The 12,948-nt window shown below is 43.8% G+C and overlaps 1 protein-coding gene across 6 annotated transcripts in view; it reads right to left on the reverse strand.

Moving 5' to 3' along the window:
• Positions 1 to 12,948, reverse strand: part of PDLIM5 (PDZ and LIM domain 5) — a 249,532-nt gene that overhangs the window by 112,645 nt on the left and 123,939 nt on the right. For 5 of the 6 annotated variants that reach the window (XM_068232416.1, XM_068232431.1, XM_068232423.1 and 2 more), the window contains 2 exons: positions 7,212 to 7,254; positions 330 to 775 (listed from right to left, as the gene is read on the reverse strand). In XM_068232416.1, the coding sequence (XP_068088517.1) occupies positions 330 to 775; positions 7,212 to 7,254 (489 nt within the window). The remainder of the gene's footprint in view (positions 1 to 329; positions 776 to 7,211; positions 7,255 to 12,948) is intronic. The other variant, XM_068232449.1, reaches the window with a different exon arrangement.

The following is a 12,948-nucleotide window of genomic DNA, read 5'->3' on the forward strand; positions in this document are numbered from 1 at the left end:
GTACTCCAAAAAGCTTCATATGATATGTCATGTGCTACATAAATACAGAAAGTAAAGTGACAAATCTGTTAAATATGTACCCTTTCCCCTTTACCATGGCATTGACTGAACAGAACTGTGCGTGTTGGGTCTATATTGCATTTTGAAATTGACAAATAACAGTCGTTTTGGAAATGTTACATAGAGAATTGCACTGTGTACTGTATATACACAAGATAAACTGAGTCATTAGAGCATTTTAAATCACTCTGTGATATTGGTTGTAAGAGTTCATACTTCATGTCTGACACTCACATGCACAAAGGAAAAAGCGTGTTATCTCTACCTACCCATTTTGTGGTTTGTCACCCAGGTTTTCCTTCTGTCCTCTTCTTTCAGCTCCATCTTGTGTAACCTCATTAGCATACAGGTTGACAGCTGAATTGTAACTGGCAGGCTGCCGTGGGATATTAATTGCAGGTTTAGCGGCACTCAAAGCAGGTGTTTGACCATCAGTGGCAGGTTTGTAACTGGCATGCACTGCAGAGGTGTTGGAGGTGGGAGGGGTGACAGAGGACAGGAGGGATAAAGCGGAGGGTTGTGTGGAGGCTTGGGTTGCAGAGGCTGGTGTAAAGGCAGAGGATGCTGATGGGATTGAAGCAGGCTTAGAAGAGGATGTTGCTCCAAACGGTCTAGGTGCTTTGTTGTAGATCATATTGGCTGGAGTGGTTACTTTGGGTGCAGCAGGTGCAGGAGTTGCAATGGGTACAGGCTTTATTATTTCTTTAGGTGCTTCCTATAAGTAAAAACAAAAAATACACTCCAACCACATGCAAGAAACTCAGCATAGCATTTCTGCCTGTGCAGGCATAACTGCACAGATGTTGCAAATCTTAATCCACCACCTGGTGTCAAATCTATTCAACAATCTGCTGTTAAAGCGGAATATAACCCTGCATTTCAACTTTGCTCTAAAACATTATTTACAGTATATTATATGCAACCAGCATTTTTTTTAATAGACCAGCATTGGAAGGGTTACACAGGGCTTTAAAGTTCCTGGAGATTTCTGCAGACCCATTCGAAGCTCAGATAGATACATTTATGTAAACAAAATGTAACTAAGTGTTGAATGTTACACACTTTGGCTGTCCTCCAGCTCAGTCAGAGAGAGTGAGTCACATTCAACACTTAGATACATTTATGTAAACAAAATGTAACTATCTGAGCTTTGGATGCGTCTGCAGAAATCTCCAGGAACTTTAAAGCCCTGTGTAACCCTTCCACTGCTGGTCTAGTAAAAAATAAAAATGCTGGTTCCATATAATATACTGTAAATAATGTTTTAGAGCAAAGTTGACATGCAGGGTTATATTCCGCTTTAACTATATTCTCTGACAATTCAAGTAGTTCCGATATTCGACATTAAGTCTAGGTTCACAGTGGTCAGTTGCATAACGCATGCGTTATAATGAGTGTGAACTGCAATAGAAACTGGGCATAGACTTTAATACAAAGCCTGCATCCGCCGGTTAGAATAACACAATCAATTACAACACAGTACTATGAACAGGCCCATAGAATTGTATGTGCAAGGAGTTAAATAGCAGTATTATTCTGCACTGTGAACTAGCCCTAAATGTAAAGAATGCTACAACAAGAATATTCTCTTTCACTGTAGTTTTACCAAAGACAACCGGTGATGCCATAAGGTATGCTACATCTATGCAGTGAAACATGTTTATTTTAACTTTTGAAAATGCTGGAATTTGAAAGCAAATGGCAAATGTTAAAAGATTTCTAGCTTTGCATAGACCTGCTGCGCATTGCCACCTGGAACATTCTTTAAAGACTTGCTCACCCCATGCATTGCATTACCAGGCGCTGACTCACACTCAGGTGTGTTGAGGTGTGTTTTTGAATAACCCTTTTCAATTAACTTGAAACCCTAGTTAACAGACCTAAAATAAGCATGCAGGAATTTATGTGAATCTACGGCAATGCAACACAATGGTGTGGATAAATGGTCTTTGAAATAACGTACTTTTAAATGAAATTTGCTTGTGCCTAGAAGCACAGAAAAATGAATGGAAGTATACACTGCTTGACTGAGGACATAATAATAATAATAATATTAATAATAATATGGCCATATTTGTACTTTTTGCCGCCCACTATCACCAGCCGCCCCTGACCGATCACACCCCCCCCAGTACAGTTCATATAGGTAGCCCTTCCAAACCCCCCAGTACAGTGTATATAGGTAGCCCTCCCGCCCCCAGTACAGTGTAGTCCATATAGGCAGCCAACCCCCCCAACCTTCCAAGTACAGTGTAGCGTGTGTATATAGGCATCTCCCAAACCCCCTCAAGTACAGTGCAGTGTATGCAGGTGGCCCCCCACCTCCCAAAGTACAGTGCAGTGTATGTAGGCAGCCCCCACCTCCCCAAGTACAGTGTATTGTGTATATAGGCAGCCCACCCACTGGCACAGCTATAAAATCACATTCAAATTTGCGTGCGGGAAAATGCACACAAATCACACAAACTACAACCCATTCCCAAAAAAGTAAAAACTACTAGTACACATGAACGGTTTCAGGATTATCTGAATGCATGGTTTGTTTTTTTTCTTTTAATTTGGAAGCGATGTAGTACTTAAAAGCCAAATGTTTAAATTAAAACCTATTATGATAGGCTTAGTGAAATGATTGTAACATTGGATACAGCACTGTCTGAGTACAACATATGGTAAGAGCCTGAGGTCTTAAACTAATCCTGTGGCGGAGAAACTGGTGATTAAGCTACATACTCTGCAGTCTTACCCCCTCATAATGAAGTCTCACAGCTTCAACATTGTTTTCCACTGCCACTAACAAAGCTCTCGTGTCCAGCAGTTCCATCAAATTGAATGGCAACTGGTGTCTGAGTTGGCTTCTGGCCAGGGGTCTAGTCCTGGGAAAAGAAGTGAGTGGACTCACCCGGAAAACCCCTGCGCGGCGCGCCAAAAATGGGCGTGGTCAAGCATAACATGGGCGTGGTCATGGGTGGGGCCAAATATACATGACCTTAGCAGTGATGTAAAAGGTCTGCCGAGGAAGTTTGAGCTCTGCCGTAGTGTATCCCCCAAAAATAGATGTAATCTGACAGCATTTCACCAAAAAGACACATAATCTGGTAGGAGTTCCTCCAAAATACAGATGATATGGAAGTGGTTCCCCCAAAATAGACAATGTGGCAGCAGCAGTTCCCCCAACATACACATAATTTGGAAGCAGTTCCCCAAAATACGCGAAACCTGGCAGCGGATCACCCAAAATACACGTAACACCCAAAAGACATATAATCTGGCAGTAGTGGTCCCCCAAACATACACAATCTGGCAGCAGTTCCCCAAAATACACGTAATCTGGCAGCAGCCGTTCCCCTAACATACACATAATCTGGCAGCTGTTCCCCAAAATACATAACAGCGGTTCCACAAAAATGCAGATAATCTGACAGCAGTTCCCCCAAAATAGGTACCCCCAGCATAGGTAGCCAGGTCTATAGGTGTCCCCAGTATAAGTAGCCATGAGTATAGTAGTCCCCAGTATATGTAGCCAGAGGTATAGTTGCCTAGCATATGTAGCCAGGGGTATATGTGCCCAGTATATGTGGTCAGGGGTTTAGTAGTCCCCAGTATATGTAGCCAGAGGAAGAGGTGTCCAGTATATGTAGCCAGGGGTATATGTGCCCAGTATATGTAGCCAGGGGTATGTGTCCCCAGTATATGTAGTCAGGGGGTATATGTGCCCCAGTATATATAGCCAGGGGTATATGTGCCCAGTATATGTAGTCAGGGGGTATATGTGCCCAGTATATGTAGTCAGGTAGTATATGTGCCCAGTATATGTAGTCAAAGGGTATATGTGCCCAGTATATACAGTATGTAGGTATATGTCCCCAGAATAGGTAGTCAGGTGTGTCCCCCAGCAGGAGGGTAGCAGAGAAGAGGGAGAACTGTGTGGACGGTGGAGAAGGGGGGCCATCTCCCCCCCTTCTCTCACTTTAGGGTGCTGAGCTCTCACTCCCTCGCTGTCCCCTCCAGAAGTAACGTGCGGGCAGCCGGCAGCGGGTGGGACTTACCTCTCCTCGTTCCGGCGCGAGCACTCCACTGCCGCAAGTCTGGTCTGGTCCAAACCAGAGCAGCGGCACGCAGATCCGGAGCCAGAACGAGGAGAGGTACGTCCCACCCGCTGCCGGCTGCCCGCACGTGAGGGAAGAGGGGGGGGGGGAGATGGCCCCTCTTCTCCAGCGCTGCCCACAGCTCTCCCTCTTCTCTGCTCCCCTCCACACGCCAGGGTGGACGGCGTCCACGCTGCGGAAATAGTAAGTGGACGCCGTTCACCCGCGTCCACGCCCCACTCGACCCCTGCTTCTGGCCCATCTTCTAATCTAATCCCATGTGATGGCTCCCTTTGCATTATGGCAGAGGGCAGGTCTATGACCTTAGCCCTGGATGAGAAAGATTTGGTCCAGGTTTTGAGGCTATTAAGAAATATTTCCAAATTCAGGGACCCTTCAGAGGTGGGGAGTACTGTCTAAGACAGCAGGGAGAGCTGCTAAGGTGATAAGCTTACACAGTCTCACCAACAGTTACAGCAATCCACTACAGTATCCCTTTAAACCTACTGTAAACTTCCACTATAATTTTTCTGACTCAAGCAACATTGCATAGAAGGGCACATAAATATAAGCCCCTCCTGCCACCAACTAGTCTCACAATGCACTCCTCAAAAGTTGCTCTATACTTATGTGCAGGCAATCTTCTACTTCAGAAGTGACATGAAACCAACCCCTGATGAGATGGTCTTAGTCATCCCAGCCACAACATTGGGACGAACCTGTCTGCACAATAAGCCAGTCCCCAAGCCACACTTCTTACAGAGAGCAATGCAGTGGCAGGGCAGCTGCACTCCCCAAAACTGCAACCCAAAAACTCCAATGTAGATTTGCAGCCCTAGCTTCTTCTTTCTGGCTGTAGCCAGTTATCTATTAAGAGATTTTATCAATGAGAGTTAACATACACATTTCTCTGTTTATAGCAAATACTATCACTTACAATGCCTTGAGAAAAGCATTTCTAGTAGAAAATGTAATGTGAACAAGTAATGTGTAGAGATGGGCAGAACTGTTCTGAAGCAAACAGTCCCTAGTGTCACTTTCGTATTTGCCAGTTTCTGCATTACTGCGCAAAAGCTTTCCCGGCGGCCACGCATCCTCGATTGTGCACCCACAACCGGGAGCGCTCTCGCACGACAACACGCAGGTCCTGGCTGCGGGCGTGCAATCGAGGCCCACGGCTGCCAGGAAAGCGTCTGTGCAGTAATGCGGTAACCAGTAATGCAGTGATCCAAACTCCTCCCATTTGATGTCCAATCACTGAAGACCCAACAAGATGTTAATAAGTGGATATCGGGTAGGTGAAGACTAGATGGGGACAATCTGTACTCCAAGTTGGTAACTTGCCTGACAGACCGGCATGGCCAGATTTGAGGCAAGGCCAAAAAGACCATGACCTAGGGCACCAAGGGGCAGGCAACAGACTGGCACACACAGGCAGTTACACTGCCAAACATGTAAACTGCAGCAGTCAGACCCAGTCCGCGGCCAGCCTAACAATCCTTCCTCCCCATGTCCCAGCAAGCAATCTCCTTCCTGTGCACCCCTAGCAGGTATGCATAGTATCGGGCACAGTGGTAGCCATGCTTCTCTCACCTCCTCTAAACATTCCAGCAATTTCAATCCTTTCACCGCTCACTTCTCACTCTAGTGCCAAGCATCAGCTCCTGAAGTTGTGTGTAATCATGCTCCAGGCAACAGAGCAAGAAGTGAGCAGTGAGAGGATGGCCAGGGATAGCACAGATGGGGGAGCACAGGATGGGGAGCAGTGGAGCACAAGATGGACAGGATTGGGAAGAAGTGCACAGTTCCGGGAGAGGACAGCACAGCACAGGACAGGGGAGTGCAGGAGAGGGGTTGGAGACAGTGGGCCTAGGGCAGTAAGATGTACAAATCTACAGACTGGAGGGAAGAAGGAAGGGCCTTGCAATGTGGACCAGGTAAGAACCACACGTTCTTCCCATCTTCTCCCCAGCAGTGTACACTGATGGTTGCCACTTTACCAGCAGCACTACAATGATCTCTAGTTTTAGATAACCCTTTAAAGGGACACTTAAGCCAGGAATAAAAAATCAGTTTTACTTTCCTGAGGTTTCTACCAGCCCCCTCCAGCCGTCCCATGCCCTCGCAGTCACTCACAGAGCCTCCGGTCCCGTGCCGCCAGCTAGTTTTGTTTTCGCTGACAGGCCCGACAGGCCTGGCCACGAGTCTTTTTCTTCTCATTCCCGTCCGCAATAGCATCCTGCGCCTGTGCAGGACGCTATTGAGGATGGGAACATGAAGAAAGATACGCATGGCTAGGCCGGTGCAAGCGCAGAAAGCCCGCCAACTGCCTGTCAGTGAAAACAGAACTAGCAGGGGAATGGAGGCTCTGTGAGTGACTGCGAGGGCACGAGACGGCTGCAGGGGGCTGGTAAAAGCCCCAGGCAAGTAAAACTGATTTTTTTCTTCCTGGCTTAAGTGTCCCTTTAATTAGGCTTTATTTCTTGTTAAAAAGTAAAACAGTTTAAAGTGCATATTTGTTTTTTTTTAATATGGTCCCCAAAACTAAATAAGACCAAGGTAAATTGCTGTCTACTTTGCATATGTACACTGCCTGAAGCTCACTCTTAACTGGAAAATGTAGTTTGCTGGAACCCTAGCAACATATGTTGTTCAGCAACACAAACATATCAGACAACAACTGCACATTTATACGCGCTATGTCACTTTGAACATTTGCCACTTACAGTGCAGCCAGAGAAAGTGCACTTTAGCCAGATCATATATAAATGTCTATGTGCAATGGAATTGCAAGTTGGAATAGATTTGCTTTATGTAAACTTGATTATTGACCTTCTTGTGAACAGTTCAATAAAAAACAGTGATTCTTAAACTACTTCATTTTAGCGGTTTGATTGACCCTAAAATGCTTTACTCAGCACAAGAAGATCTTTTGCAGTCCAGCTATATTTTAGTAGCCTGGTTAGTGATCTAAAATTTTGTTACTTAAACTGTATACGCCAGCATTCAAAATAGTCATACACAAAATGGACACACATACATGCCAAGTGGGGAAAAAAAACTCACAGTTTGTGCAGGATTTGGATTGGTCTTTGCTACAGAGGAAGCTCTGCAAAAGAAGAAAATGCACAATGTTACATTATTTCAAACAATGGTTGTACTGTAAGTTACAGTTTTCATATAACACTTGAGTTTGCAACCCACATAAAAACTACAAAAATACTTAAAGAGGAACTCTAGGCTGTCATAAAATCCCTTGTACATATCCCTGATCCAACTCCCGTTAAAAATTTCCGGATGACACTCTGTCTCTCATTGGTTCTTTTTGGATTCCTTACTTCTGAATGGTTAGTCCTTGTATAAACAAAAGGTGAGCGCACTCAGTTATTGTCTGTGATAGCCTCTGCTGGGCTTGTTGCTGAGACTGCACTCACAGCTGCTGATCTTGTGCTGACTTTGTCTGTATCTTGACTAAGCTTACTTCCAGATTGATCTCCTGTTGCCGACCCCTGCTTGTTCCTGACCACGCTCTCTGATTGGATTACCCTTGCCGACTCTGCTAGTTCCTGGATATCCCTGACTGCCGCCTGGATCGACCCCTGCATGTTTATAAGTTTCTCCCATGAACTCTGCCTGGTCTGACTTGGATTGGATTGACTACACTATCTGTTTAGTGTCTGAACTGCCTCCAACCTATCATTCCCAGCCTGTAAATACCTGACTATCATCTGTACTGCCTCCAACCTTAGGCCTCAGTTGACTATATATCTGAGTTCACTGTGCTTATATTACTCATACTGCTTTGTTTGGTGAATACTATCTTTCAGCCTGTATGCTACATCTGCCTGCAGGGTATTGTAGATTTGTATTAGGTAATAGTTTGTGCAGGTGTTAAAGGCTGTGCTATAGGTCAGTCATATGGGCATACAGCCTAACCTATAGTCATTGACCAGGCACACCCGACAGGTTATCGAATAACATGTTTTTTTTTTTCAATTGAGATAGGAAATGTTTGGGAAGTGCTGCTAAGTACTGATGTATCATTTCACTGGCAACTTCTTGGTTTACTGTTATCAAAATACTTTCACATTTTACTGACGCCAAAACTGACGGCAGAATGAACCACGAGGGGACCATGAGGGTAGGGGGAATTCCCCTACACTTCATCTATTAACCCTGTGTGTAACTGTGTGTGCAAGAAAGCTCTCAGCAGCTGCAGTTGCTGTGTCCTGTGTCTCTGACTGAAGTGTTTGAAGAGAGCAGAGGAAATGTAACTTGTTATAAATATGTTTAATTGTTTGTGAGACCACAGCTTTTCATCCTTTTTTTTTTTTTTTGCTTTCAGCGAAAAATACTCTGTAGTCTGATATGCAACACTGGCTGTGCATTGAAGCAGACAACCCTTCTGCAATTGATTTGTCCCAATAGAGCTAAATTCTACACACAACGAATTACAGCTTTTGCCTCTGATGCTGGAAATACACGGCTCGATTTTGAGCTATTAAGATGGCTCGATAGATCATTTCCTACATGTCTAATCCCCCGCCCGTCTTTTCGCCACTTAATTCTGGATTGAAGTGATTGGAAAAAGATAAGAAAAACGAGCGGAAGATAAGAGAATTGACTGCGGAATTGAGCGGCAAAACAATCAAGCGGGAGAATCAAGCGGCAAAATCGACCTGTGTATTACCAGCATAATATTTAACATGAAAAGTAGGAAAATGTTTACCCTGCTACTTAGAAATTATTTATACATTGTAATTTTAGAACACTTGGTTTTATAGTGTTTTTTAAAGGTGTTAAGGTTAGCAGTGAGGGGTTAAGGTTAGCCTTGGGGGAGTGGTTAAGGTTAGGCATCGAATGAGCGAATAATATCCCAGAAAATTTGAGAAAAATCTATTTTAAGATATTAATTTAGAAAAGGATACCAAGCCATTTCTAAACACTCAGGAATGCTAATATTTCTAAATGAAAAAAAAAGGGGAACAAATGGAAATCTTCCTGTGAATAACTGCAACAGTCCGCACTACAGAGAAGAAAAAACACAGGATGCTGGTAGTGTGGTGATAGTAAACACTTCCCTTACATTAGACCTGCTGAGGACATAAACCTGAACTAACACATTCTAAGGCTAAACCACTAACTTTTCAGGATGAAGCTTCATATGCAATATTAGCAGTGACAGACTTGTCTCCGGACAATAATTTTTACCTCACATCAGTGACTTTATTCCAGAGTGATCAGCTAATGCACGTCCATACACAAAGTGAAGACATTAAATACTCCATTACTTCTCCTGCCATAACAAATGGAAGTTAATAGCCCCAGTGGAGCTATACTGCAAAATGAATGCACAATTTAATCTGCTTAATTTAAGCAGCGGATAGGAATGTTAGGACATAAGAAAGTAGGAGTTTAAGGGAACATATCAAAAGCTCAAGGACAGGCAAAAATGCAGTTTTATAGCTAAGGACCTTAGCTGGATGGTGTAATGGTTAAGGGCTCTGCCTCTGACTCGGGAGACCAGGGTTTGAATCTCGGCTCTGCCTGTTCAGTAAGCCAGCACCTATTCAGCAGGAGACCTTAGGCGGGTCTCCCTAACACTTCTACTGCCCATAGAGCGCGTCCTAGTGGCTGCAGCTCTGGTGCTTTGAGTCCGTCAGGAGAAAAGCGCAATATAAGTGTTTGTCTTTTTTTGTCTTTTAGCACCAGGCTACTTTTAATAATGAGATACGGTTTCTAGAAGACATAGTAGCATCATTGGTGATAAAAGTGATGTTGCCTGCCTTTAGCTGGAATGCTACAATCAGCATTCTAATAGGCTACACGGCAGCGTTGCTCTGTCACTAAAAACACCATTGGCTATCATGTAAAATGCAGGCACACAAATCCATGCTAAGATAAAAATTACCTCCTAGATAAAATATATCATCCTATTCATCATGAAGAATTCCAAATATCAGAGCATTCCCTTATTAGGAAACAACAAGAATACAACTGGTAGCAACTATAACATTTCCAGCCAATGTCTCATATTTTACATCACTTGTTTTGTTTTTCATATTCTATCTTTTCGTTCAGGCATTTCCCTCGATGTCTGAAACAACAGACACTGTCCACTGAAGGAGTCTAGGCTGCAAATTATTTCAGTAACACACCATGTCATTTTTTTCCCACGAGATATCTATATTTATACATATTGCCTTAGACCCATGAATAGAACATACCAAGACATCAGGCCTGTCTGCACAGCGTACAAAATCCCCCAGACTGCAGCTTCAGTTGCAGCTAATGTCTCAATTAGCGTACTGAATAGCCTATGGAATAGAGAACATGCCTGCAGTGTTTAGGGACGTTCAGTCTCATGCTGCTTGCTATGGTTTACTATAGTCAGAAAAAAGTACACTGAAAAGAAACAGCATAAGCAGCCCAACAAGGCTGCAGAAAAAGACCTGGAGAAATGTAATCTTAGTATGTGCTAGATCATACATGTCAAACTTCGGCCCGTGGGCCAAATCTGGCCCTCAGAGCCATTACATTTAGCCCCTCAGTGGTTTACCCACTTTGAATTAGGTTTGGCTCTAGACTACCAGGGAAGCTGGATTGGAGATGCAGCCCTAGATCACCAGAAATGCCATATTGGGAAGGGAGGGGGAAAGCACTAGCAATCAGGGAACTGTATAGGGGAGGGCGGGGTCTACTAGGCACCAAGGAACTGTGTAGGAGAGGGAGGACCACTAGACACCAGTGAACTGTATGGGGCAGGGAGGAGGGCCACTAGACATCAGGGAACTGTATAGGGGAGGGAGGAGGCATAAGACACCAGGGAAATGTTTAAAGGAGGGAGCAGGCCACTAGACATTGAGGTTGGCCCACGACTTGGTCCCAGTGTTCAATGTCGGCCCATTTTGTATTTGAGTTTGACACCCCTGTACTAGATGTGCCAAATTCAGATTTGCACTTTTTCAGCCCCAACGCAAACCTTCTTGTGGCTCTCCATCCCTGTGCAACAGCACCTTCCCATTCATTGTGCAGCCCCCTCTTCCATGGGTAACATCCATGTACAGCTCTGTGTTCACTGTGAAAGACTAGTCTGTGCCACTCCCTGGTCCTTCCTGACCATCTCATGTGGGTGATAATAGGATGGGTGAATGCGTTTCAACAGTTTACAGACAGCTGCTCAATTTGACAAAGGATTATCTGACATTGACACAGAAAGACAGTTTTGTAAACCAAGTAGCCAAGGTGATAATTAATAATGCAAAAAGGTCTAAGTTCAATGTACTAAACTTTGTGCACTGCAAATTATAGGGGCTGCAGTTACATGTTAGGATGGAGGCAACACCAATAGGGCAGTGCTAAACTAGTCAGCACTGGTCCGATGTTGTTAAGGATCAGATAGGATTAAAAATTCTACTTGTCACACAGATTCAGATTAGGTCATCTTGTTCACATTCCAGAAATGCAACTTCTCTAAATGTGATCATAATCTTCTTGCTGCACTTCCAAAAAAATTTACCCAGGACAAACATACAGATCAGTGATTTTTCTGGTTTTTTTTCTGGTCTGCATACTTGTTCCATGAGAGTGAGGAACCAATTACAGCAGAAAACCTGCAGTTGTTAGATGGAGGTCACAATTTCGATGTCCTGTGCAGTCTAATGGGTATAATGACGTGTTGTTTGAGTGAGACAACCGTTAGGATTACATTTAAACTGGCTCACATGTGGATAACTTGAACTTGAAATTTGCATCAAGTTTCACGTGTGTTTATCTCTGTAGTATTCATATGCATAAAAATATACTGATGTAAACCTGAAGGCAAGGAAAAAAGTTAAATAATACAATTGTAGAGAACAACTCTACTCCTCTGCTGCATCCCAGGACCCTCTTCTTCACAGCCGTGCTCCCCTCCATGTATGAGCGCAGCCACACTGTGCAGGCACCAGTAATGCCTGCTCAGTAGCACCAAACCGCTCGTTCACGGAGGGAAAAACGTGCAAGAGTGGCCCTTTGCTTCTGGACAGGCGCAGGCCTTACTTTGCGCCAGCATAGTGCGGCCACGCTCTTACATAAAGGGTAGTGTGGCCAAAAGCAATATCCAACATTTATGTAATCCCAGTCCTCTGGATGACTGGGACTATACAGAAGCTTCCCTCTACTGAGGTAGGTGTTGTCTATTTTATTTATTTTTATTTTGATACCCTTTAAATATCAGTGCTTGCACTTATTTAAAACAGCAAGCTATTAGTTAAACTGATGTAACAGCAGTATGCGATCATATGTATGGCTCAAAAAATATTCAGGAAACAAAAGCATAAGTTTACTATTCAGCATACAGAGAATCTTATGATGTATCATTCCAGAGAAGAGTAGATGCAAATAAGTCAAGACTAAGAACTGGTTAAATGAATGGGCACAACGGGGAAGGATTTAGCAGCATAATTTAAACTCCTATGTCAGACACAGGACTTGCTCCCCCAGACAAATGGGTACAGACTAACCAGCAAGCTCATGGTGACCCAGAACTCATTGGAGTGTGTAAGGGACTACAATGGTCCTAAAAGCCCCCTTACTAAGATGTTAAGAAAAACTAAAAATTGCTTTCCTAAAACAGAAAGAATTTGCGATAATTCAGGTTGGAGTGAGCTCGAGATGTCTCCCAGAGCACCACTGCTGAATATATGCAAATTAACCATTGTACCCTTAGAAGCTAAACACACCTCCAGAACCGCTGGAATGCAATGATGTGTCAGCTTGTTAAATTGTACAGAGCCATAATAATCCAACATGCATACAGACT

This window comes from Hyperolius riggenbachi, chromosome 1 (assembly GCF_040937935.1).
Source record: "Hyperolius riggenbachi isolate aHypRig1 chromosome 1, aHypRig1.pri, whole genome shotgun sequence".
Lineage (NCBI taxonomy): Eukaryota > Metazoa > Chordata > Amphibia > Anura > Hyperoliidae > Hyperolius > Hyperolius riggenbachi.